Here is a 26843-nt window from a genome sequence, read left to right as displayed (position 1 = left end):
CAAATTGGTGGAAACTTAACCCCCAACAATCTGGCATTTCTAAGTTTTTGAAGAGGTATAGAGACTCAGTCACTACAAAACCACACTGGTAAAGGCAGGAAAAGATGCATAACAGCAAGTGATGATAGAAGAATTAAGAGAGTGTGCCTACGTGACAGAAGAAAATCATCTGGGTCTATACAACATGAAATGGTGCAATGCAATGTGAAGTTGGGCCGCGGTGTGGCTCAGGCTGTAAGAAGCCTGTTATTAAACACAGCTGCTTGCAATTACTGCAGGTTCTAGTCCCACCAGGCCCAAGGTTGACTCAGCCTTCCATCCTTTATAAAGTAGGTAAAATGAGGACCCAGATTGTTGTGGGGGCAATAAGTTGACTTTGTATATAAATATACAAATAGAATGAGACTATTGCCTTACACAATGTAAGCCACCCTGAGTCTTCGGAGAAGGGCGGGATATAAATGTAAATAAAAATTTTTTTTAAAAAAGTTAAGTGCAAGGAGACTGCAGGAATTTGGCCTAAAATCTAGAATTCCACGAAAAAAGCTACGTTTATCTCTCAAAGAAAGGTTGAAAAGTATTACATTTGTGATTAAACTATCTTTCCATTGATATATAATTTTATGGTACTACTCCAAAAAAAGAGGTGTTATTAGCCATCAAACCTCAAAAATACACTTTTCCCAAAATTTTGGCCACTACTGTATCTATTTCCTTCCAAACTGAGGTACATTTTTTGGACTGGGCTACGCTCTGTCTAAAACTGCAATATATTAGCTTTTTTGAGTCATGGAGCCACATTTTAAAAACTAGATGCCAAGATAACAAATGCATTTTATATCATTTAAAGGTAATAACAGGAAGTTATTAAAACATTACTACAGTATTATTCCATATTTATTTAATAGGGTTAGGTTTTCTATTTTTTGTCAGTAATTTTTGAAAGAGTTTTGAGGCCTATTCCTGTATTTTTGAGTAGCAGCTTATACTGTTTTGTTGCTCATAGAAGAGAACATTTACGAAGTTATTTATCTTATCTTTATTTTATATATTAAATTTATTTTTACACTATTCATCAACATAAAACATTTTACTATTTTACATTTTTGATTGCTCTCCAGATGCATATTGTAGCACATCCTAAACTTATCATAGTATGAAATGTACACAGGAACGCAATGTTAAGGAGAAGACTACAGTCCTGCAGGGGAGCCTTTCCAGACTCCTCAGGACCATCCTGGACTGTACCTAAGTGTCCTTTATCTCCTTCAGAAGGAAGCCCATTGCACAAAAGAAGCTTCTTTCACGAAAACTCTTTTATCGCTATAGGCATTTTTGACAAGTGATTGCTTTTTTTGAAACTACTTTGGGAAATAAGGCCAGGAGCTTATCGTGCTACGCTTGAAAGGAATTTACAAGTGGGTTATAAAATATATAAGGAACTGCCAAAATAAATATACTGTGGCTTGTTGTGGTTGTGAAAAGAGGAATGTGCCAAGCTCATTGTTTTTTGGATTTCCTCTTTTCCAGGCAATTTCAGGCAGCCCTCTCGGATCTGCGGGAAGCCATAAAGTTGTGCCCTGGAAACCAAGAAATCAAGAGACTGCTAGTTCGAGTTGAAGAGGAGTGCAAACAGCTTCAGAGAACGCAGCAACAAAAGCAGCAGTGTTTTCAGGCGATGCAGCCGAGCAATGACTCTGACTACGAGGGTGAAGTACTGGTGCAGGATCACTTCAGCCTGGAAGAGATAAAAGAGGAGGAATTTTTATGTGAACAGGAACCTGGTCCAGCTAGGCCAAGATTGCCACTTTCCCAGGCTTCTTTATCTTGTAGCAGAAACCCTCAGGAAGGCACCCAGCAGAAATTTAGACCTGTATCTCCTCCAAATAGAGCCAGCGGTGCATATATGCGAGAACCTGGCTTGTCTGTGCAGCCCACGAAACAAGCTCAGATAGTAAAAACCAATCAGCATCTGAATTCTGCCCAGGCTGGAGCAAGACCTAGTTCTAGTCAGACTGGCACAAAGATTCAGCACCTCCAGTATCTTCCTCCAAGCCCTGTGACTTCCAGACACCATATGACTCCAAACAATAAAGGACAGCATTTAGATGGGGCACACACAGTATCATCAGGCAGTAGCTGTGCACTTTTCAATGAGAGATTAGCAGCTGGCCAGGTTCCCTACTTGCAGCATTGTGACAAAGGATCTTCTTTCATGAGTAAGTCCAAAACACATGAGAAGCTGGCTGTGCATCCTCCTCCATCATTAAGTCAAGGAACTGGTGAATTAAGGCAGCAAAGTAGTACCAGTTTACTTTCTGTCAACATGGCACCTTCCAGCTCAACAAGCAGTTTGTCATCTAGCAGCAGCTTTTCTGAGTGCATGGCAGGACAAAATCTCGACACTCGACTCAAGGAGAACAAAGCTGGGCTTGGTCAGAGTGGACCAGCCGAACACCGGTCCCGCAGTATTCCGTTCATGGGAATCATGGATAAAACTGTACGCTTCCAACAGCAGCAGCTGAACCCCTCAAATCGCAGTTGGCACAGCCAAGCTACAGAAGGGGTCCTGAAGAGTTCTGGGACAACTTTATCTGCAAGCTGTGAGTTTTCTTCCAAAACAGCAGCAAGCAACTCTGCAAATCAGGGTTCATCTTTCTCTCCCTCTTCCCTAATAATAGGAGACAATCTTCAAAATGGAACTCAATCTAAAGAACTGGAGGAACTAAAGCACCAAGCATCTGCCAGCCCTCAAGATAACAGGATAGGTAAGCCAGTGGCTCATTTATATCAGGAAGCTCTCTCCAAACAGCATTCTCAGCTAAGCAAAGACATTCATTCAAGTCACATCACTTCTACAAAACCAAAGCGATCTTTTGTAGAATCTAATGTATGATTCTGTTGCAAATTAATAACAGGGATGAACCATGGCTTTTGGTTGTAAAACGTATGGCAATAGTGGCATATAGGTTACTGCTATTAATCATATTTTAGGAAGTGTATCACAAAAAATGTCATCTTATAGCTGCAATATGAACATTAACCCAGCTATCCTTACTGTTTTTGAAATATGTTCTTAAGGTGTTCGTTAACACAATTGAAAAGTTCCATCATTTATGCCAAACCTTGCAAGTCTGGATTTACGTGGCCTGCAGCAGTTATAGCAAACTAAATTTTCTTTAAAAAAAAATTATTTTAAAAATCTGCAGTCCTGAAGCTGCAGTGGTATATAAAGTCGCTGGGGACTAGGTCTCAATGAAATAAGTATAATTTACTTCTCAGACTATAGGATTGTGTTGTAAAACTCACTTTGTTTGGTCATGTATATTGTTTATTGTTTAAATTTGATTAATTGGTTCCAGAAGATGGAACCCACAGAACCTTTACTTTTGTCAATGCGTATTTTCTTAGAAGGAAGATTGACTGTTATTCTCCCACTTTTATAAACCTGGAAAATATAACTTATATCATCTCTACAAATATTCAGCAGTGATATCTTATTCCAGGCAATTGAGGCTGTCTATCATTATTGCAAGGCAACAAGTAAAATTTTGCATGCATTTTATTCAACATCTTTGTTATTGCACTGAGTCACATGACAAGTTAACAACATACAATCAGCACTTTACATAGTTTATCTAAACATCTTTTGAGGTGTTATATCAGAAAAACAAAGAGAAATACAGCTCATAGAGTATTTTTATAAAACATCTAATATCTATCTGAGGGAGAAGCTTACATAAAGGCCATTGATACTTTCCTCAATATGCAGTAGGAAATATCTATTTAAATTACAAATTGTTCTTGAAGAGGCACATTTGTAAGGGATGTTCCTATAAGTAATAAAGGCTGGTTGTATAAGCTGGAAAATTCTGTAGCCCCTTTAACAAATTATTTCCATATGTACAGAATATATGTTACGTTACAACTTCACACATTTTTTTTTAAAAAAGCATTAAAAAGTCTGTTTTGGAATGACTAAATCTATTCTGTAGCTTATTTATTGTTTATCTTGGTATTTGTACAATCTTATTCTCTTGTTCTGTAGATCTATTTTTTGCACAGCTACTGTATTTTTCTCTTATTAAATAAAAGATTATTAATATAGTTTATGGTTCAGTTTTACAGCACAAAGTTGAGAGGTCATCACTAATGCAAGCTTAATTAGGATCCATTCCAAATGTAAAATATATGAACAACCTGCATTGATTACTTCTGTCTTCCAAAAGTTGTTGGAACCCAGATGAGTGTTTAATATCTGTAGATCAACTCAACAACTGGTTTCAATGAGTTGATAATTATTCCATGCCAAAACTTTGGTTGACTTGACAACTTTCTATCTAGGCTGCACATCTGGAAAGGCACTGAAATAGGAGTGCACTGAAATTGTACAAAGTTATAATTGATTGTGAGATGCCCTTTTAATTAAACTATGCATAGTCTGGGAAGTTTTTTCCTTCATTCTTGATCATAGTCCTCTGAAGACTTAACTGCTAATAAAAGGAACATGGTTTCAGGGCTGGTAGTAAGCAGTAGTTATTCTGCCATTAACACTTACCAGGTCATGCAAAATCTAACAACACAGGGTCAAGTGCACTCGGAACTGGAAAACTAACGTCAGGTTCTTGCTCCTTGTGCTAGCTTTTTCTGAGCTCAACAAAACATGACACCAGACCCATCTCACAAAGGAATTTGGAAGAAGGCTGGGCAAGACAGGCAAATCTTTTGATCCCAAAGATCAAGTGCCTGATGCTCTCTGTCAGAACCACGGTGTTCCTACATTCTTTGGAATAAACAGGAACGTAAATATGTACACTCAGAGATCCAGGACAGGGACAGAAAAATGTGTATCTCTCTGGCCTCAATTCTGTACTTCTGGTCTACTATGGGCTGAGCCCAGGAGTTTTGGAGACGCTCTAATATCCAAATCAAGTTAGGAAAAGTCACATAATTACTTTACTGGTTATTAAATAACTTATTACAGAGCTCAATCTATTACAAGCTATATAGTGTCTTGAAATTAATAAAACTTACTTTCCATCCCATGCATACTTAATCAAAACCAAGTCCTATGTCAAAGAATCCACTGGACACATGGACTCATAGAATCCATTTTAATATAAATATCACCGCAGCCAGGATTTCATTCAGTAACAGACACTTAAATCACTTGTGACAAATAGCTGACATTTGTCAAGGATCAAAGTACTTGAGCTAATATTATCAATTACCCTGTGGTTAAAAAAAAGTGCACTGTATCAATAGAAAGAGGTTCATCATTGAAATGTTTTACATACCTTTAGATTCATTTCCTCTAATTTTGAAAAAAGATGACAGTCTTTAAGGTGCATGCTTTTCATTATATTTTGGCTGAGTTTCCAACCAACGATTAATAGCCATTTTTAGGGTTCGGTTTGGGGTAAGTACAAGTCTCTGAAGAGGGAGATTCGTCATTGGACTAGAACGCCGTTTTTTAATGATCCAATTTTCCATTGCTTCTTTCTCATAGGAGTAGCCATCTAAAGAAAGAAACAGCATTCTTGAAAACAGTCGTGCTTTGTAAATCATTCATTAAGCTATCTAGTCTATTCAGATAGGAAATGGACCAACTTTGTATCAATAGACACAAATGTACATATATTATCTAGAAGAAATCAGTTTGAACTTTGTAACTGCATCCTTTGACTCTAACTCAATAAGAATCTACTAATGTACAGATGTAAAATATTAGTACAATGTAGAAAAATTCATTAAATACATTTTCATATTACACAAAATAATTCAGCACCACTGCTTAAAGTGACAAACTGTCATGTCTTTTACATCTTTTACAGCCACACTGAAGGCTCCTGCTGCTTTGGCTGCAATTCAGACTGGAAGTGCTGTCTGACTAGTCATTCTTATTCAGATCCTGTGAGGCGGCTCCTGAAGCAGCCATGCAGAGCTTTTGAAAGGCCACAGCATGGCAAACTGATCCAAATAGCTTTGCACTGCCATAATACATACATCTATACCAAGCTGGGATCAGATATGCTGGCTCAATATGTGAAGGCCCACTATTGCAGAGGACTCTGCTATGTGAGAAGGCCTTTCTTGGTAATTTAAATGCCTGTTTTGCAGGATCTGGACTGTACAAGGTTTATTGTCAAATATTGAAATTTTCTTCACCTGCAGTATGTAAACAGGGAAATCATGTCTTTTCCCAGCTCCCTAAAAACCAAGTCCTGTGTATTATACTCACAGATGACAGCCTCATTAAAGGCTACAATTTTTATGTACTAGAAGGACATTTTTATAATTATAGGTGAAGCCTTTGCCCCAAAATTTAAAAAATGCAGTTTTGACAAAAATGGAGAGGCAGCGATCATTTGAATATATGCACCTTTTCAACAAGCCAGATAGAAATAAACTGAGTCTCTTTCTCTCGCTCTGTGTGTGTGTGTGTGTGAGAGAGAGAGAGAGAGAGAGTAATATGAATTTATAGTATATAAATAATAGGTGGTGTAGTTATATATAGCAATAGCTATCTCACTGTTTTAAGATAGTGCAAGAATTAAAATACTGTATTCCAATCAAATATATCTGAACCACATACCATATAGTCATTCATCAGACAATATGAATATTTTCTCATCTGGAAATCTGATTTCCATGAAATTAAAATGACGGAATAAACAAGTGTCACTAAACATTTTGTACTGATGGATAAACACATCTCACTCCTAGTTATAAGTGAGCTAGAATTCTCAGTATGCGGAGTCTGTTACTTTAATCCTGAGTTCAAAATTAATTTCCAAAAACTCATCACAAAGCTGTCAAAGGAATAATCAAAACTGCTACAGAGAGTCCCTTGTGTCCTAAGCTTTTCATGTATAAAACAGAAGCACAAAATTGTGACGTGACTAGGAGATAAATGCATTTACCAGGCGATATTCAGTTCTGCTAAGAAAAAGAAATAATGTATAACTGTACTGCCAATTTTTGTAGAGGATGTTGCCTACTTATTTAAGTCACATAGACTTTCCAAAGAATTTAGAAATTTGTAATCTACTTTCCCTCACCTTCCTTTTGAAATAAGAATGAAATAATTTAATGCATGCTGCATTCAGATATAGCTTTCCTTAATGCAGGCATCAAGAACCTGGGCTTTCAAATGTGGGGTCTCCATTTCCATTGTGCTTAGCTACAATAGTTATTTTTCAGGAAGATTTTTTTGGTATAACTTCATATGGCCACCCATCCCATAAACATGACTCTGGGCAGCTAACAAATTAAATATAGAGTAAAATCAATAACCAACATTTTAAATAGCATAAAATAGGAGCAGAAGACTTTCACTGCATCCCACAATTGATATAACCAGGAACTGGGCTCATCCTATATTATCAGGACTCCTAGCTTGATGGCAAAACCAGGTTATTAAGGCCCTATGAAAAGCAAGAAAGTTTAGGGTGAGTTTGATCTCTGGGAGATGGTATTCCAGAGAGTGGGCACCATAACAGTCTTTTTAATCCTACCAGATGGCACACCCTTGCAGACACGACCTGCAGCATACCTCACCTGCTGGATCTAATAGGATGGGAAGATACCAATATGGAGATTCACAGCTTCCTAATTCCTACTTCAGCAGAAATAACTTAACTTCCCAACCCATTTTGGGTTCTTTATACCTCCAAAACTAATTACTAAGTTCATAGGGCCTTTGAGACTAAAGCTTGGCATGGTATCAAAGGCTGCAGTGGGTAAAATAAAATAGCTAAAAAAGCAATGCTTAACTTGTAAAACTGAGAATTCATTAATCATTCTTAAATTTCTAAAATTAAATCCTTATTAATTTATTCAAATATCCTGAGGAATTATGAAGCATCCTGTTTTGATATCAAGTATTGATAGAAATGATTTTTTTAAAGCAACAGTAATACATGAAAAGGTTTATGGTGCTGGAAAGGCAGGGCAGTTCCATTGAGTAGGTGCAGGGCAACAAGGGGAAGAGAACTATGAGAGAAACAAAGTCTTAGCTCCTTTAATAGTTCAGTGTATTTGTCTGGGCCAAAAAGTGAATCAAATTCAATGATCTGGAGTTTGCTTTGTCCAGATCGTTAATCCCTCTAGAATGGTCTGGTTGAATGTCTGAGGCTTCATTCTGTCAACAAAGCAAAATTTAATCCCACTCTGTATACCGTTACTGACAATCAAAATGTGTACTTATGGGAGGCAATCCAACTTAATTTCAAACCTGATGCATATTTCCAGTTATTTTTAACACAATGTAATTGTGTAATGTGCAATTGTGTAATGTGTAAAAAAGCAAATGTAATTGCTTAACACCATGTAAGCCGCCCTGAGTCTTCGGAGAAGGGTGGGATATAAATTCAAATTAAAAAAAAAATTGTATTACAATGTGTAAATGGCATGCAAATAGTCAACAGGCAAGTCCAAGACAGCAGATTATTTTGTGCTTTTCCACCTGATGTTGTCAGCGAGAGAGAACAGGGATTTGTTGATTTACTCTGACTTTGGGCAGAGTAAAATTCCAAGTAGAAATCAGGATAATTGGAAAACCCCCATGATCATTTTGGCAAGTAGACTGGTTATCTGATATAACCCCTCACAATAGCATCACTTTTATTCTTTTCTCGATTTGTTCCTATATGCATAAGAAGGCATGGCCAGTGACCAGAATGAATGCATGAGCCACAGGAATGTTTCTATGAAGTCCTAAATATGTTCACCAAAAAGACATCACTCTTGTCACAATAACTTGACTGGTCCACACACATCTGCTTCTGACCTTTGCAAGGATGATTGTTTCGTCATCACCAGCACTTTTCTTTTGTTTTTCAGTGAAAAGCTTTGGTTTTGTTGATCCATGCAGAGTTGAGAGTCCTTTCTATTATTTTGGAAAGCCTGAGGTAACTCAATTATCTCAGGAATTGTAGCTTGATTTTCATGTCCACATGTTCAAATTGGTTGCTGGCTCCAGAGGACAAACCTATTCCTAGTTTGTCCACTGTTTTTTGCTGGATATCACCAAGTACTCACTCCAGCATTCCTCTTTGTGGCCCTCTTCTTATCTATCCTGGTCCCAAACATTCTGTGCCTTCCCCTCCTTGGAAATCAGCTGTTTCATGAAAAGCTCTGAGCAATCCTGATCTTATCCTTCCTTAAAAAGAGAAGTTTCTATTTGCAATAGGTACAATTAAGATACCACTCTAGTATAAACAATCCATTCCTGACAGGTAATTACAGACGATTTTCCCTGTCAGATCTCAGTTTGCCTTGTTTCTCCCCAGCTAAATTCCTTGGTCACTGTTGCTGGCTGGCTAGCTCACTCTAATCACAAACTCCTTGTTGCCTGATCTCTTCCTAGGAATGATGCCTGAGGGGTTGCCGCTTGCTGACAAATGCAGTTCCAGCCACTAGCAGCCACTTGATTACTGAGTCAGCTACATCTATAAGTTCAGACTATGTACTCAGCAAACAAGCAAATCTACCCCCAGGCCAAGAATCCACACCATTCCACAAAATCAACCAAATGCCCCTCTTCTACCTCAGATCACCTTTGTAACTTGTAAGCTCCCTTACAAAATGTCTATGTTCCTATGTTCTCGTGAGCTCTATGTTTTTACAAACTTTATACATAATGGAGAACTGAACAGAATGATAGCCATTCCATAAACCTTTGCCAGAGGGATGCTGCTTTAAAGAAGCTAGGTTGCGATTGTTTATATGATTAAAGCAATCTCCTCCCATTATTCAAACCTATCAATGTTCAACTGACAATCATATGTCCATAGATTATATGCAAGTCTGAAGTGTGTGTGTATTCTATGATTATTGTTCCTATTGGTTTTATTATTTTAAAATGCTTTAATATTTTGATTGTAGTTTTTTGAATTGTAAGCCACCCAGAGACACTGACTGAGATGGGTGGGGAAAAAGAAAAGAAGAAAGGAAAGGAATGGAAAGGAAAGGAAAGGAAAAGAAGAAAAGGAAGGAAGGAAGGAAGGAAGGAAGGAAGGAAGGAAGGAAGGAAGGAAGGAAGGAAGGAAGGAAGGAAGGAAGGAAGGAAGGACTGACTTACAGTAATTTTCAATGAAGCAGTAAAATGCATCCAAACTTATACTGGAATCAGTTTGAGAACTGGAATCAATTTGAGAACATTAAATCCATCCCTGAACTTTCAAAACAATTTAAAATACAGATAGTCCTCGATTTACAGCATTTCACTTAGTGACCATTTGAAGTTACAATGGTTCTGAATACAGAGACTTATGACCATTTTCCCCACAACCATAGAGGCATCCCCATGGTCACATGATTTACTTTTGGATGCTTGACAACTGACTGACATTTATGATGGTTGCAGTTTCCCAGGGTCATATAATCTCCTTTTGCAATCTTCTGACAAGCAAAGTCAATGGGGAAGCCAGATTCATTTAATAACTGTGTTACTAATTAAACAACTACAGTGATTCACTTAACAAATGCGGCAAGAACAGTCGTAAAATGGGGCAAAACTCACTTAACAAATTTCTCACTTACCAACATAAATTTTGGGCTCAATTGTGATTGTAAGTTGAGAACTACCTATAATTCAACATTTTAAAAGAACAAACGGTATTTTTAAATCCAAAAACTGTGTTAATAATCAGGTATGAGAAAAGCTCCAGCTTCTGGCTTCACACAATTTTGCTTCAGAATTAATGAGATGTTCTTTATGTCCTTCATGCGTCTTGGAAATGACAAATGTGAACATTATGCAGTATTGGGCAGCCAATACTGCAATACATAGAAACGCCACCTCTTGGACACACCCTCCATGATGTATAATATAGTATATCAAATTGTCTGACTTTCATTGTATCATGATTATACTATGGTTTGTTTCTATTGGTTTCTAGGAATGTAATCAATATGGTGATAATTAAAACTAAAAATGTTTTCCCTGTGCCTTTGATAGAAAAAGAATACACAGAACTTGCTTTATAAACATGTATTTTTCATTACTAAATCTCTACCAAGACAATATATGCAACTAAGCCATCTTCAGTATACTTACCTGCAGCAATCACTGGCTCTTTCATAAGTTCTTTGGTTATAGGGCACAGGAATTCATCAGGAATATCTAGAGCAGCAGATTTCATCTCATTCCTGAGCTCCTCAATGTTACGCAAAACTTTACTGCGAAGACCTAAAGATTCTGGAAAAGTCGTATTAGAGACTTCTTAGTGACTAGATCTAACTGGAAAATAATACAAGGGAACATACAGTTAACTAATTATGTAAAATGATTCTGTTTTTTAATATTAAAAGCTAAAATCATGTCTCTTAAATTTGCAGAGACAACACTTCAAACAATGGTCTTATGTAAAGCTACCAGTAATAGGGACAATATAAAATGAAAACATTACATTCACTTTTGCCTACTTATCTTTAGCTCAAGTGACAATGACATTATAAACAGAAAAAAAAATATAGCCAAGAAAACAAGCATGAACATGTATTGCATGACATGGCCAATAATATCTCTAAATGGCCATGTTTTGTTATAATGTTTGAAAAAACCAGACATGCGCTGATTGCTTCAGTAATCCTGTAGTAAATTATACTGTTTTATTTTGATTCATCTGCTGCTCACTTACTGAATTCTACTAAATGATTGCAATAAATATCACAAGTATCATCTCTATCTGAAGAAATGAAAGAGTTTTTTAATCCACCCTAGACTCAATTTTTAAAAAAGACAATGTAAATTTATTTCAAATTTGGAAATGATTTAGATAGGAACTCATTAGGGTGGAGCCTAATTATTACTGATGATCTACCTGGTGGTCATCTTCCCATCCAATAAATGTTTCTAGAGTATTAAAAGGAGACCACAAGAGCTGAGCAATTACTATAAAATAATAAAAGAAGGTTCACTGTCTTAATTTTCAGTTTATGAATTTCATTTATTTTTATACAAAGTTTATTAAATCTGAGAAATGCTTTATTTTTTAAAAGGACAAAAGTATTTGTAGCTCTTAATAGATTTTTGCTGAACTGAATGATGAGTTTTATAATTTGGTTACTGATAAGGAGTAAGATATGGGAAAAAGAGATCTTTTTTTTAAAGAACTGAAGTAGTTTGTTCTTGTCTTTTGTATTTTTTATGTCTGACTCTCAGGCCAGCAAGGAACAAATGTTCGCATCATCTTCATGTTTTTTAAAAATATACCTTTTCTAATGTAACCAACTCAATGATTGGTTTAGATTTTATTTATTTATTTTATTAAAATTATGCTGTCCTTCTTGCTATCCAAATTATGTGATAGCATGGGTAATGGACGGATGCGCCATATCAAGTCATCAGAAGGTATTTGGATTCAACACATTTCCAGCACATCTTTCCTCTTTTTTGGATGTTGCAGCATGTCAGCCTCAGAGGTTGGTAGAAGAAACTGAATTTCACTTTTCTTTCCTGAACTCAGAGCATTCTGCTTGAACTAGGAAAATGCAAGCAATCCTGTACTTATTCTGATTTCTCTTAAGACTAAGACTGCAGCCTCAGGAAACATTAATTTAAATAAAGTATCACAATTATTTCTTAATGTTATTTCTCTTTCAAACTAAAAATGATAATAAAGTGCATTTCAGATTTCAGTACTGTACAATTCAAGTTTTGGTATTAGAAAAACTCAGTAAAGTTAACCACAGTTCTGTTCTATAGTGATCTTGATGAAGAGGGCCTGCATAACTGTTTTCAATCACAGTCAAAGTCCAACCAAGTTAAACATCAGGAAGACAAATTTATATACAATTATATGCTGAGAAATATTGTGCAGTAAAACAATGGAGGAATGACACACACCTACAGGTACACCTGCCTTCTTCCTATTCAGTTAGCTTAATCAGAATTATGGAGATCAGCAAATTCTGCTAACTAACGTATTTCACATTTTGTTTATCCACCTTATATTATAGATCTCATTACGATCAACTCTTCCAAGTTTCTTCTTATTTTCCTGTTTGTAGCTAGTAATTAATTCTCAGTGGTGTCATTAAAAGTCCCTGTTCACTGACATGTTATTATGTTGATATTTCCACGAAGTGCTTGTGCACTTGGGGGAGGTCAGCCTATCTTCAGTTCCACTGATTTCAATTTTTATATAAGCTTATCATCAGTATTATCTAATTAGTCTCAACTGATAAGCTTTGGAAACTTTGGTACCCTTGAATATTCAACAAAATTCATGGAACAAAAGGGAACTATTATAAAAATTATGTGTGACTTCTATGTGTATGAAACTCACAGATAATTTTCATATATACCAATATATATATTCATATATTTATTTACTAACAGTGATTGTTAAAACTTAGAAAGATTATTTGGTGAAATGGCTTTGTGGTTCTCACTAGTAGTACAACAAATAGTAAACACGATTAAAAGACTAACAAAATGGGAGATCATTCATTTTCAAATGCATTTGAAATGCATTCTACATAAGATAAAAAAATCAAATTCCTAAAACCATTCATGTTATTAATAGCTATGCTGGGGTTGGATTTTTTTTTGCATAAATTATGTTCAGATTAAATCAGAATATTCAACTTAAATAATACTTTATTCTGTTAAATACTTTATACTGTAAAATACTTTATTCAATGGTCTTACCAATTTTTAAATCATCAGTCAAGCTCTCTTTTGTAAGATTTAACAGTTCTTTACCATCAATATTGTTTCTTTTAAAAATCTCAACTAGGTCTTGCAAGTTATGTGTTTGAAGCCAAACAGAAACATCTTCTTCTGTCCAGTTATCAACAGAAATCTTTGATTCCCGTATCAGAGGACTTCCTGAGAAAAGATTAAAATGAACTCACATAACTAAATAACATATATTAAAAGAAATAATTAAAACATTACTCCAAGTGTGAAGGGTGGCACATAAAAAAGAGGATAAATATAACATTTATCCTTTTTTTTGGCATTACATTTTAGCAAATGCAACACAACATAGATCTTCTTGATATGTTATACAATTAAAAGAAGACAAATATTACTTTATTATTTGCTTTTAATGTATTGATCCAGACATGTGTTCAACATATGTTTCCTTGTGCTGTTAAAATAACTTAATTTTTTTAAATCTGATTCATTTTTCCATCTGTGTTTCCAAAAAAAGTACTTTTGGAAGGCTGAGAGATATGTGAGAACAGCGTAACAAATCATAAAGACATGGGCAGCAAGGAAAGAGTGAATTAATGAGAACAGCCACTCTATCCTCTTCTTCCAATGTACAATTTCTGGAGGATCCTATTTTCTCAATAAATGGAGAGGGACAGTCTATAGGTAATGCACTGCCATACTGCTTTCATTATGTGATATCTTTTTAAATCTTTTTTAAAAGACCAAGTAACAATCAAAAAGTCTGATGTACACAGTTCAAAATTATACAATTAAAATCTATCTTTCCTCGAATTTCAATAGGATAAAAAACTCTTGCTCGAGACTCTGCGGCCAGGAGGCAAGAGTTACTAAGCTGAATTGCCAGCCTGAAAAATAATAAATTCAAATAAACGGAATAACTTGCCTTTGATTATAAGTAAAGATAAAATCATCTAGGGTGATACAAAAATTGGTTAGTGTTTCTACTGAGGAAACAGACGTGAGTTCTTCCTTGGGTAATTTCTTTAAGTACAAATGAATGTCAATCCCTTTAGATATGCCTATATACCAATGTGATAAGAAATTGATAAAGCAGTAAGAATATTTTGTGGGGCAATTAATTGGTTGGGGCAGGTGAGGTGCTAGCCTCAGCCTATTTCAGATGGTTGGCTACAATAATTAACTTGTATAGTTATTGATTAGATTGCTTGATTTGGCCACTAGTACAACATTCATTGAAAAGTTCGTAAGAACACAACGATTCAATCCTGGATTACTATTGTGAACTGACATGTGATTTAAGCCTGGTTGGATAAAAACGGATGGCCAATTTCATCCAAAAGTACAACTGGGTTTCCAACTGTATGTTTCAAAAATTATGGAATAGGAATTTTTCTTGGAAGCAAATTGATTATTTCTAATTGAGGTTTGGGATTAGATGAGAAAGGCTTCTATTTGGAGCCTTACTTGAGACAAAAGGCAATAAAGAACATTATTTTACATATAAAAACTTGTTTAAACTTGGGTGCTAAGAATGTAAAACAAATTAATGTTTTATATAATGTTCATAAGGCAGGAGACAAAAAGTTTTGGTACTGACCTGTGAAAAGTTGTTCTGGCTCCAGTTGCCAGATGTGGACACATTTATCCATCGAACCAGTAGCAAACAATGGCATATCTGGTGCAAAGGCACATGTTGTAACATATCTAGAAACAACAAGTTATTTGATAAATATATGTCACACTTCAAATGCTATCCTTAATTTAATAATAATAATATTATATAGCAATATACTAATACATGCTAATGGCCTACCTGGTATGCTGAGTCAAAATGTGCAGGTTACTCCCAGTGTTCTGTCCAAAACAAACAAATAAAAAATAAGGGAATTTACAACTAACTTTACACCATTCTTACATCCAAAGACTACAGATGTACAGAATATGTTTACAGATATCTACAATACAGGAAACTGGATCTATTAAAAATTGCAGTAAATCATTATCAAACACAGAAAAAAATTCCAAAACTGCAGGTATCCCTTACTAAACTGGGCTTACAGGAAAAATATTCTTGCAGAATAGCCTGAAAGGATGCAAATGACCAGCTGTCTGCAAGGAGTATAAATCCTTCCATTCCCCACTGTCCTGCCAGAGCTGAAGAAGCTTATTGGATGAAAAGTAAAACATCTTCAAAAGGAAAAAACAAGAAAGTCCAGTTGTCTCCCGAAAAAGCACCTTTGGGACAACCATGACCTGGATGACTGAGAATCTCTACAGACTTTTAGCTATACAATTTGGGATGAACATCCTTTGAGTGGTTGTGGGAGTAGGAATGGATTTCCAGAGGAAAAAAATTGCAGACTACAGGAACCAGGAGCACCACTCAGGTGACCCTGAGGACACAGATAAACCTCCAAGTGCTTCAAAGACCCATTAAAAGGATGCAAATGACCAGCTGTCTGCATGGAATATAAATCCTTCCATTCCCCACCATCCTGTCACAACTGAAGAACCTTTTTGGAAGAGAAGCAAAACATCTTCAAAAGGAAAAAAACAAGACAGTCCAGTTGCCTCCTAAAAAAGTACCTTTGGGACATTCTTGCAGAACATTTTTGAAAAAAACACTATCCAATGTTTGTATAGGTATGTATGTGTATATGATTGTTTACAATTAAAATACTCTTCAAAAATATTAAGAAGTAACATAAATGTGACTAGAATTAATTATGCTGCCACCTGTAAGTGGATAACAAATCCTGTAATTAGCATCTTGACCACTAGATGTTACCCTTCACAAACATTGTTCTACTTCCATTGGGAAAGCTATTTCTTTAAAGCACTAGTGTCAGTATATAGCTTCCTATAATAATTTTGTTCATTCTTAAGGCGCCATATGTCTTTCTTATTATTTTTGCAATTCATAATTTTCTCTAAAATTTATCTAAAATAAGACATTGAAGTATTATACATACAGTACTCAAATTTATCTCAGAAAAACTAGGGAAATATTCCAAAATTGACTATTAAATGTCCCACGATTGTATAAAAAAAACAAGCTTGCAATAAAAAAATTACAAACAGATAACAAGTACATGCTCATTTTTCAATATTCTACAATATCTCATTGTATATTCACTTTCACACAACTGCTTATACAACTTGCTATCTGCCCATCACTTGTTTTTACAATCTACCTTGCTAATTTGGTATATCAAAATCCCCATTTTGTATGTTTAACTTTCAAAGACATTTGGACTAACAGTAATTAAAACTTTTCATTTTAGTTCATCTTTAATGAACTAAATCTTTAATATCATTTAAAGATAGACATATTCCTCTAGGTAATCAAAAAGTGTATGGAGAAAAAAATACTACAGTATCTTGTTTCAGTTGAGACTACAATCCTTTTCACATTAATAGTACATTGGATATTGAAAATGCCTTTGTCTCCTGCCCCCCCCAAAATGTTTTTGTCTGCATCAGAAAGTTGCAGCCCCCTAAATCAATTTTTGTAAATGGCTGACGAAATTTATCCACTGGCAGATAGTTGACCTTGGATATATAACCCATCTTAAAATAAAAAAGAGTTAAAGATATAGTTTTTAATGAAGCAGAGCATTTTCTGGTTGTCAAGAAGGGAAACTTTTTTTCCTACACCCTGTAAACTACTTGAAACTGTAATGCAACTAGTGACATAAACATTCTAAATATTTTTTACAAATAATTCTGTGGAATAACAAGCAGATTCAAAGAAAAAAAAAACCTGAAGCAAATACCTGGCCTACCATGGAACACACTAGTTTGGCATTTGAAAATGCTAGGAATCAAGTTCCTTATGGCAACTTTCAACTCTCCGAAAGTATTTATCTATTTTTTTTAAATTGCCAACTTTGTCAGCCATTTTATGTTTACATGAACTTACCCAAGAAGCTAAGTTCATATAAATCCATCCTTCCAGTCCACAGAAGAGGATCAGAAAGGAAAAGAAAAATACAGAAGACTGGCAATGAAAATAGTGTTAGTGGGAGATATTTAATTTCTGTAACTCTGATCTATATTTTCTGATGGATTGCTGGGACAAGACATAGTGGATCTCACAATGATTAAGAAAACCCAAAACATGAAATTGATCAGAGGGCTTAAAATGGCATTTTTTGCTTTTCTTTCAGACATAAAAACTTGAAACCAAGACTTATTCACCATAGAAAAGAAATGAAAATGACAACGTAATGGGGGCAAATAAAATCTACACCTGAAAAATCAGGAACAATATTAATTCACAAAGCTCAGTGTTTGTATGCTATTTAAAACATGTGAATTAAATGGATACATTTAGTTGCCCAACTCCTATAGAAGTGTAGAAGATTTATGACTAGGCTTATAAGTATAGAACTCTTTTGCTTAACTTTTTACAATTTAAAATAGAATAAAATAAAAATAAGAGTTACCGAATAAGAAATTTTTGCAATGCCTACTAACAGAAAAAAGAATGTTAATATATTGTTATCCTTGCATAACGAGGGCTTTCCCTCTTAGATAGTTAAATACTTACAGTTTCAAAAATCATTACAGTTTTGTCCACAGATCTAATAAGAAAAAAAGATGAAATAACATAACTGCATCAGTACTCATCCTTCAGTAGTTAAAAAAAGGTTTTAATTGTACAAGAATCAGAATAATAGGAACAGCAAACAGTGAGCAAGAAGCTCAGTACTAGAGTGCAATGATTATTATGAACAGTTAACTTTACAATAACCTCCTTTGCAACTCAAAGGGAATGAAAAGAAATCGAGGATTAGAACCATCAAAATAATCTGCTGAACATTTTAAAAGCTGAGAATCCAATAATTAAGAATTTGGTAGTTATCTCTACTAAAAGGAAACCACTAAAAGATTCTAACAACAAAGAATGCAATGACGAAACAGTCAAAGCAAACCTCTTCAACATTTTCTTTGGCTCAGTTTTTGTTAACTCCGATAACACATATCCAACATTCCACAAACGAACCAGCAATGACTATGATGATTTAACTCATATAGATTTCACAGAAGACAACGTTGGTAAAGCTCTTCACAACTTAAAACCATCGCTTTCTATTGGACCCGATGGACTATGTGCATATTTCTTAAAAAAACTTTCCATTAATATAGCTGAACCCCTAAGTATTATCTTTGATAAAGCTTTCACTACCAGTTCTCTTCCCAAACTTTGGTCACTAGCCACAGTCATCCCCATCTTCAAAAAAGGAGACCCCAGCTTAGTCGAAAACTACAGACCGATCTCCCTTTGCTGCGTCACCTGCAAAGTCATGGAATCTATCATCAACCAATCCATTACCTCACACTTAGAAACTAACAACCTACTCTCCAACAAACAATTTGGTTTCAGGAAAAAGTTATCATGTAACTTACAACTTCTCCACTGCAAAACATATGGACTTCAAATCTAGATCAAGGCAAATCAATAGATGCAATCTACATAGACTTCTGCAAAGCTTTTGACTCAGTAGTACACGATAAACTTCTCCTTAAACTAACATCCTATGGCATCTCAGGACCCCTCCACAAATGGATATCTGCTTTTCTGTCTAACAGACAACAAGTGGTCAAAATTGGCAATGCTTTATCAAAACCTGTTCCTGTCAAGAGTGGCGTTCCTCAAGGCAGCGTCCTTGGACCAACACTCTTTATTCTATACATTAATGATCTTTGTGACCATATCTCAAGTAATTGTGTTCTCTTTGCTGACGATGTCAAACTATTTAACACCACAGACAACACTTCTATCATTCAAAACGACCTTGACCATCTAACCGCTTGGTCTAAAAATTGGCAGCTCAAATTTCAACCAGCAAATGCTCAGTCTTACATATAGGAAAAAGAACTCTAAAACTAAGTACATACTAGATGGACATTACCTTACAGACGACCCCATCCCGTTAAAGACCTTGGAGTTTTCATGTCAAATGATCTAAGTGCCAAAGCCCACTGCAACTACATAGCAAAAAGCTCTAAGAGTTGTAAACCTAATTTTGTAGCTTCTTTTCCAAAAACACCACACTACTAACCAGAGCATATAAAACATTTGCTAGACCAATTCTAGAATACAGCTCACCTGTTTGGAACCCTCACCACATCTCTGACATCAATACAATTGAAGCGTGTCCAGAAATATTTTTACAAGAAGAGTTCTCCATTCCTCTGAAAACAACAAAATACCTTATCCCACCAGACTTGAAATCCTAGGCTTAGAAAACTTGGAACTCCGTCGCCTTGACAAGACCTAAGTTTAACTCACAGAATCATCTATTGTAATGTCCTTCCTGTCAAAGACTACTTCAGCTTTAATTGCAATAATACAAGGGCAACCAATAGATTTAAACTTAATGTAAACCGCTTTAATCTAGATTGCAGAAAATATGACTTCTGCAACAGAATCATCAGTGCTTGGAATACTTTACCTGACTCTGTGGTCTCTTCCCATAATCCTAAAAGCTTTAACCAAAAACTTTCTACTATTGACCTCACCCCATTCCTAAGAGGACCATAAGGGGCGTGCATAAGCGCACAAACGTGCCTACCGTTCCTGTCCTATTGTTTTTCTTTTCTTCTTCCTATATATGTTTATATGTGTATATACTATATAATCTTTTTGTATGATGTTGTGACAAAATAAATAAATAAATTAAAAAAAATAAAATAAAATAAAATATACTTCTTAAATGATTTTACTTGTTGGCTTTGATTTGTATTCTGTGTACAAGTAGTCATTGACTTATGACCAGTCGCTTAGTGACCCTTTGAAGTTATGATGGACCCTTACTTACAACCCAAAATTCCAACAGTCTTCATGGTGATTACATTTTTGGTGCAATTTATGATGTCCTCCCCCCCAAAACCAGCATTTTCTTCGGGAAAACTGCCTACTGAAGACAATGGATTCACTTAATGGCCACTGTGTTCACTTAGTTGTGGTGACTGCTGCAAAAAAGGGTGTAAAATCAGACACATGTAGTGGCCCGCTTAATAACTGGCATGACTTATGACCATAATTCTAGGGTCTGCCATAACTCAAGGACTACCTGTAGTTCTGATCGGGGGGAAATACTACCAGTTTGGACCGGTTCAGCCGAACCAGTAGCAGCGGTGGTACATTGTTCGGAGAACCAATAGCGCCGGCAGCATGAGGCTGCACCTACCCGGCTGGACGTCATTATTTCCTGGTTTTAACCAAGAAGTAATCTGGTTTTGACCCTCTGGCATGCGCAGAAGCATTTACGCATGCACAGAGGGTCCAAGCGTGCATGTGACGTGCGAGCGCGGAGCGCACACTTCCAAACCGGTAGGAAAGGTAAGTGGATTTCACTCCTGGTTCTGATCTATTACTTGGTTGAAAAGTAGTATTAGAGCTGCCTTGATCCATAACCTTGAAATACTATATTAATGTAGAATAAGCCTTTCTGCAAAAGCAATTGACATTTGAGTAAGAACATTTTTTTATATTGCAAATTAAATGTATGATTATTTATATTTACTTTCTGTTGCAAACATGTTTTGAAAACGTATTTAATGGAAGCATGCCATCCACACATTTTTCTTTTAATTCACACAGAAAGTTTGATGATAGGTACAAAACTTGCAAATATATTTTCCTTACATTTTTAAATTTGGGAGATTGGTCTATAATGATTTTGAGTTCATTACAAATGCTCCACACTGTTTTCAAATAGCCTTCTCCTTAAAATGATTCATGAGCTAAGATGGATATAATGTCATGCTCAGTATTGTCAATAGCATCATAGCACTTATCAATTTAGAAATAAGCTAAATAAAGGTCTATCTTTATAAATACAGAAATGGGAAAAATTAAGAACCAACTGAGCAAACCAACTGCAGAAGTAAAACATATACATTAAAAAAAGATTCTTACCCAGTAACTAAAACTTGCCCATTGGAGGAAAAAGCACAAGCCAGAACAGGGGCAGTATGTCCACTTAAAGTACATCTACATCTCAGGTGAAATCCTAAACATTGAAAGATGAACAAATATTTAATGAAAATATTCTGTATCAAATGGCAACCCTGTCACCTTCGAGTACAAAGTAAAATATACTGCACAATGCAGTATCTAGGTTGTGTTTTGTGTTGTAAATCTAGCTGTTCTTTAATTTTCTAGTTCTGTATTCCATGACAGCAATAAGAATAGGATAGAATGGAAGACATTTTCAAAAAATTCTACTTTCATAACAAAATTTTCTGATCATCCCACCATCCCCCACCCCCAAATGTGCTTTGGAAGCTTTTTAGAGTCAATTTTGGAGCCAAAATAGGGAATAATTTGATCTGAAAGAGCCATACACCACTGGATATTATTAACAAATGCATGTTAATGAATTCATATTCATATTAATGATTGAAAAATATAACTTTTAACCCTCATTCTAATATCAATCAAAATAATGAATAATAATTATAAATGAAAAAGCTTCACTCTCTCTTAAGAATGATTACTTTCTTTACCTTTCTCTCTGTGTTGTTGTTTTTATTGCTTTTAATATGTTGCTTTACTGTAATGTACCATCAATTATTTCCTTTACTTTTTATACTATTATCAAAAAGGATTATTCACTTGTTCAGGAAGATACTTTTTTTGTCTTATGGGTTTATTTGAACAAGGCCTAATTAAAAATCCAAGTAGTGGAAAGGCAAATAATTCTTTAAATAAGCATTTTTAAATTCAAGATACCTGTAGAATCAGAAGATGAAATGAGCCAGATCTTACTTATCCCATCCTGACCAGAAGATGCCATTCTGAAATAATCAGCATCTTGCTTATCTGATAAAATAGATATATATTCAGAAATGCATGAGAAATGCATGAGAAACATAACAAAAGAAGGTTTTCTGTTTTTCTCAACATCTGCTTCTAGTAAACTATGCATAATTAGAAGTTTGCCTCGCATAACTCACAAATCTGGTGGACTATATGTAATGCAGGTAGTCCTTGACTTATGACCAGAATTGTGACCAAAATTTTTGTTGCTTAGCAAAGGCAGTTGATAAATGAGGAATGCCTGATTTTATTACCTTTTTTGCCACAGTTGTTAAGTGAGTATCCACAATTATTAAGTGCATCATGTGGCTGTTAAGCAAATCCAGCTTCCCCCATTGATTTTGCATGTCAGAAGCCAGCTGGGAAGGCCTCAAATGGCAATCACATGATTCCGGGATGCTGTAACCATCATAAATGCATGTCAATTGCTAAGTGCCCAAATTTTGATCACATGACTACGGGGATATCTGTGACAACTGTCAGTGCGAGGACTGATTATAAATCACTTTTTTCTCTGCCACTGAAACTTCAAGAGGTTGCTAAACAAATGGTTGAAAGTTGAAGACTAGCTATATCTAGTTTGTTTTGTGTTGTAAATCAGACAGTTCTTGAATTTTCCAGCTTTGTATTCCACAAAAGCAATAAAATATGCTAGAATGGAAGCATTTTTCCATAACATAACAACAATAGTTCTATATAGTCCCTCCAATTCACACACCTGTTTAGGTATGTCCCTGTTTGGGATTCCACACAAGGAATCCCAAATAGGCAAGGATAAATGGACAGTTTTCATTCCAATTTTAACGATGGTAACTTAAAAATATTATATATATATATATATATATATATATATATATATATATATATATATATATATATATATAATCATAAGACTAGCTGAAATGTCTATAGAATATTCAAGTAGAAGCCAATTAGCAATTCCAAAACCACGTTTATTAGGGAAAAATTAAAAAAAATTAATTGCTTTGAATTTGACATCTTTCATATGAAGAGAGATTAAAAGTTATTGTCCTTTTAAAATGTGTCAGTGAAAGCAAACCGCATTATGTATGATTGTTGCCTTGAATTACTTAAAAAGTGAAACAATGAGATTAAATCAAATAAAAATATATAAATAATAAATAATTTCACATTTTAATTGCAGCCAAAGTTATCTTCTACTTCAAGCACAATTATTTAAAGGTAAAGAAGAGTATGATAAACTTTTTACACAATACAGTCCTCTGCATATATTTTAAGAATTAACTCCTACTGTGACCAATAGGGCTTACATGCCATACATACTGCAAAAGAGACAGCTCACTAGACAGGAAATATTACTTACGGGGAAAAAAGTGGCTTTAAATCTATTACAATGGAATTAGAGAGAAACTTCAAAAGGAGTTTATATTCATCAGTTATAAATACTAAGGACAAGAATATAAGTAAAAGTTAAGGCTGAAACTGACAAGATATTAAAAAAGGATTTATTTAAATAGTAAATTATCTAACCAGAATGTGGCCTTGAAGAAAAGTCACAGCAGGTAACACCAAGATCATGAGCTTTCTCATTATATAAGCACATCATTTTGTCATCCCAGAAAGTTAGATCTCCACAGGATGATCCCGTCACAAAGAAATTTCCATTAGGAGCAAATGCACAAGCTACCAATGATCCATCTTTAACACTACCAGATCTAAAAAGCAAGAATAAAAGAATTTGGTAGTTAAAACCCTGTTACATGTTTGGGGAAAAAAATTAAAACTAAAAGGAGCAATATCTAAGCTGCCTACAAATGTACTGTAACATTTTAATTTGTATAATTATAAAATATCAAGACTTATTGTTAATTCTTTGTCAAGGCCAGGGCTATATTTAAAAGACATTTAGGAAACTACATATACTCCTTTTTTTGCTCCATTTTACATTAAATGTAAATTCTAAACTACGTTAAATCTTAATTATAATTATTTAGAGTAAGCAAGAATCATTAACTTAGTTTGTAATTGGTTTATTCTAAGATATGCCAGAATTCAGATAATAGGCACGTAGTTGTTAGTTTCATGGAAACAAAAACTTCAGAACAGGATATTGCAGTTGCACCAAAGGAAAGGAGGGATAGAGCAGTGGTGAAATCCTGCCGGTTCTGTCCGGCTTGCGCGAATTGGTAGCAGCAGTGGCGTGTGGTTCTGGGAACCAGTAGCGGTGGTAGCACGATGCTCCGCCAACCCGCCCAGATGTTTAACCAAGAAGTAACCCATTTTTTACTTTCTGCACATGCGCAGAGGATCAAAAATCAGACTCAGTGATGGCGTACGCACTTCTGAACTGGTAGGGAAGGTAAGTACTCCTGGGCTAGAGCCACAATTTAGCATTATGTCCAGTGAGTTGACTGATTCACATGAATACAGCACAAGAAAATTTACCATTCTTATTGAGATATCTTACACCTAAAATAATAATTATGCCAACATAAAACTGCATTGTTTCATACTTGATAGAGTGGTTTTAAACATAATACTGTACAGAAGGATATGTCATTTTAAAAAAACGACACAGAAATAAAATCTTTCCTGCAATATTTGAATTTCAAGAATTCTCTTAAATCCATTGAAGTTCAAGTTTGCCCTGACTTTCACAGAAGCAGTCCTAACGTTATCACTAAATGAGACAGCCTGATCAGCCTTTCCCAAGCCATCAACACTTACTGGGCCTAAAACTCTCTTGAGGACTGAGTCACATGGCTAAAACAGCTTATTGGAGTAGAAATGGGAATGCAACTTCTCCCATTATATTAAGCATAAAATACAAATAAAGATAGTAATTCTGAAAAAAATTATTTCTAACAGGCACAGATTTGATATACTCACCGATACAATTTTAGTGTCTGAACATTCCACACATTTACACTTCCATCAGCTGCTCCTGAAACTAAATACATAGAATCAGGGGAAAATCGACAAATTCTTAGAGGGTTTCTACAGGGATGCTCCAACACTGCCACTTTCAACCCATCTTGAGTATTCCACAAAATTGTGTTGCCATCTGTAGAACACGAAGCCAAAATATGTCCCGAAGGAGAGAAGCAACAGCAATGGACAGCGTAAGTGTGGCCTTTCAGTGGTGAGTAAGGTACCTCACCAAAATTGTTTAACGAATACAGATGGACTGTTTTGTCCAAGGAGCATGTAGCCAAATAGGAAGAAGAGAAGGCACAATAGTTGACATCATCTTTGTGGTCTGCCAAAGTGCAAATTAATTTAACCATTTGGTGATATAAAGCTACCTGAAATAAAGAGAACCAAAAATCAGGCTGATTTGTAATTTCTGGATTAAGTTATACTTCGTTGAACATTCTACTAAGAAAGCTGATCTATCATTACCAAAATATTAGTCCTCACAAAAGATGCTTTGTCACTAGTTTTAAATCGAGAGTAAAGGTGAAAAGCTAAACCCAAAACAATAAACTATAAATCTATGGATTACATGGCATACTATCCATTATTCTTTATTTTTGAAAGGCGTCCTTTAAATTTAATTCTTTCTTTGGTGTTGCTCTTGATTTGCCCTTTGTAAAAGCAAAGTTTTGAACATAAGCAGTTAACTTTTTTCTCTCCTTATAAACAAACCTCTTTCAGATTTGCCCCATTTGTTCCCCAGACTTGTCTTTTTATTTTTTCCGAGAACATATGGGCGCTGTAATCTACTATTGATTAATCTCCTATTAATCAGGCACACTGGAAATAAATGCCTATTTGGATTTTGCTTTAGAGACAGAGGCTGGCAGCCTCCACCCTCACAGTCACCTGCAACGTCAGAATCGCTTCCTGACGTCCCTGACACTTAAATCTGTCCGCTTCACATGTTCGAGGGACCTACTTGGAAACGAACACTTTCAAGGCAGAGGTCTTAAGACTAACACTAAGAGACCCCCTTCCCCGTTTCCTCTTTCCAGAAGAGGGGAGGGGAACCCCAGAATAGAGTGGCTATGACAGAAAAACAGAGGACCACCCACCACCGGGGGGCGCTCTCGTTCTAACGGCCCCGAAGCGGCCCCTGGCACTCTTAGGAGTCACGCCTCAGCCCTCCAATCCGGGGAGGGGAGGGGGAGGGGGGCGGGAAACCGGCCCTCAACTCTATTCAAGTCTTATTCCTACCTCTACCTGCGGACCGCGCGACGCCTTCGGGAATTCGCCCGTTCTATCCGCGAGGAACTGAGCAAGGCGGCGCGGCGCGAGGACACCCGACCTGTCAGAAGCAAAACAAGATCACGTGGCCACGCCCACCGCTTCTCTCCGGAGGGGAAAGGTGGAAGTGCTGTCACAGTTTAAAAACCGGGCGAACCTGTGCTCACG

At 35.7% G+C, this 26843-nt stretch overlaps 2 protein-coding genes across 16 annotated transcripts in view; one reads left to right on the top strand and one right to left on the bottom strand.

Annotated features, from left to right (window-relative positions):
* TANC1 (tetratricopeptide repeat, ankyrin repeat and coiled-coil containing 1) overlaps positions 1 to 4107 on the top strand; it is a 165410-nt gene extending 161303 nt beyond the window's left edge. For all 12 annotated transcript variants that reach the window (XM_058192090.1, XM_058192029.1, XM_058192070.1 and 9 more), the window contains one exon: positions 1531 to 4107. In XM_058192090.1, coding sequence (XP_058048073.1) covers positions 1531 to 2896 — 1366 coding nt within the window. In that variant the 3' untranslated portion in view covers positions 2897 to 4107. The remainder of the gene's footprint in view (positions 1 to 1530) is intronic.
* WDSUB1 (WD repeat, sterile alpha motif and U-box domain containing 1) lies at positions 1024 to 26843 on the bottom strand. Of its 4 annotated transcripts, none has more exons than XM_058192120.1 (12): positions 26646 to 26843; positions 25359 to 25774; positions 24000 to 24184; positions 22401 to 22490; positions 21585 to 21678; positions 18207 to 18240; positions 15468 to 15508; positions 15252 to 15358; positions 13661 to 13840; positions 11063 to 11203; positions 5298 to 5519; positions 1024 to 1738 (listed from the first exon to the last, which is right to left on the bottom strand). In XM_058192120.1, exons 2-11 carry the CDS (start codon positions 25754 to 25756, stop codon positions 5341 to 5343), a joined length of 1449 nt encoding a protein of 482 aa, XP_058048103.1. In that variant the 5' UTR covers positions 25757 to 25774; positions 26646 to 26843; the 3' UTR covers positions 1024 to 1738; positions 5298 to 5340. The 4 variants fall into 4 exon arrangements, with proteins under 4 accessions (XP_058048103.1, XP_058048112.1, XP_058048121.1 ...); XM_058192129.1 differs by having other exon boundaries at positions 26652 to 26843; XM_058192138.1 differs by having other exon boundaries at positions 26737 to 26843.

Source organism: Ahaetulla prasina, chromosome 1, assembly GCF_028640845.1.
Source record: "Ahaetulla prasina isolate Xishuangbanna chromosome 1, ASM2864084v1, whole genome shotgun sequence".
NCBI classification, from domain to species: domain Eukaryota; kingdom Metazoa; phylum Chordata; class Lepidosauria; order Squamata; family Colubridae; genus Ahaetulla; species Ahaetulla prasina.
Note: the sequence above shows the minus strand (reverse complement) of the source record. Positions and strands in the feature narration are given on the sequence as shown.

Coding starts and splice junctions, on each gene's coding strand:
- WDSUB1 (XM_058192120.1), bottom strand. CDS start 25,756: ATGGTTAAATTAATTTGCACTTTGGCAGACCACAAAGATGATGTCAAC. Junction 24,185..25,358: donor CAGACACTAAAATTGTATCG/GTGAGTATATCA, acceptor CTTGCTTTTTAG/ATCTGGTAGTGTTAAAGATG. Junction 13,841..15,251: donor GCCAGAACAACTTTTCACAG/GTCAGTACCAAA, acceptor ATCTTTTCTCAG/GAAGTCCTCTGATACGGGAA.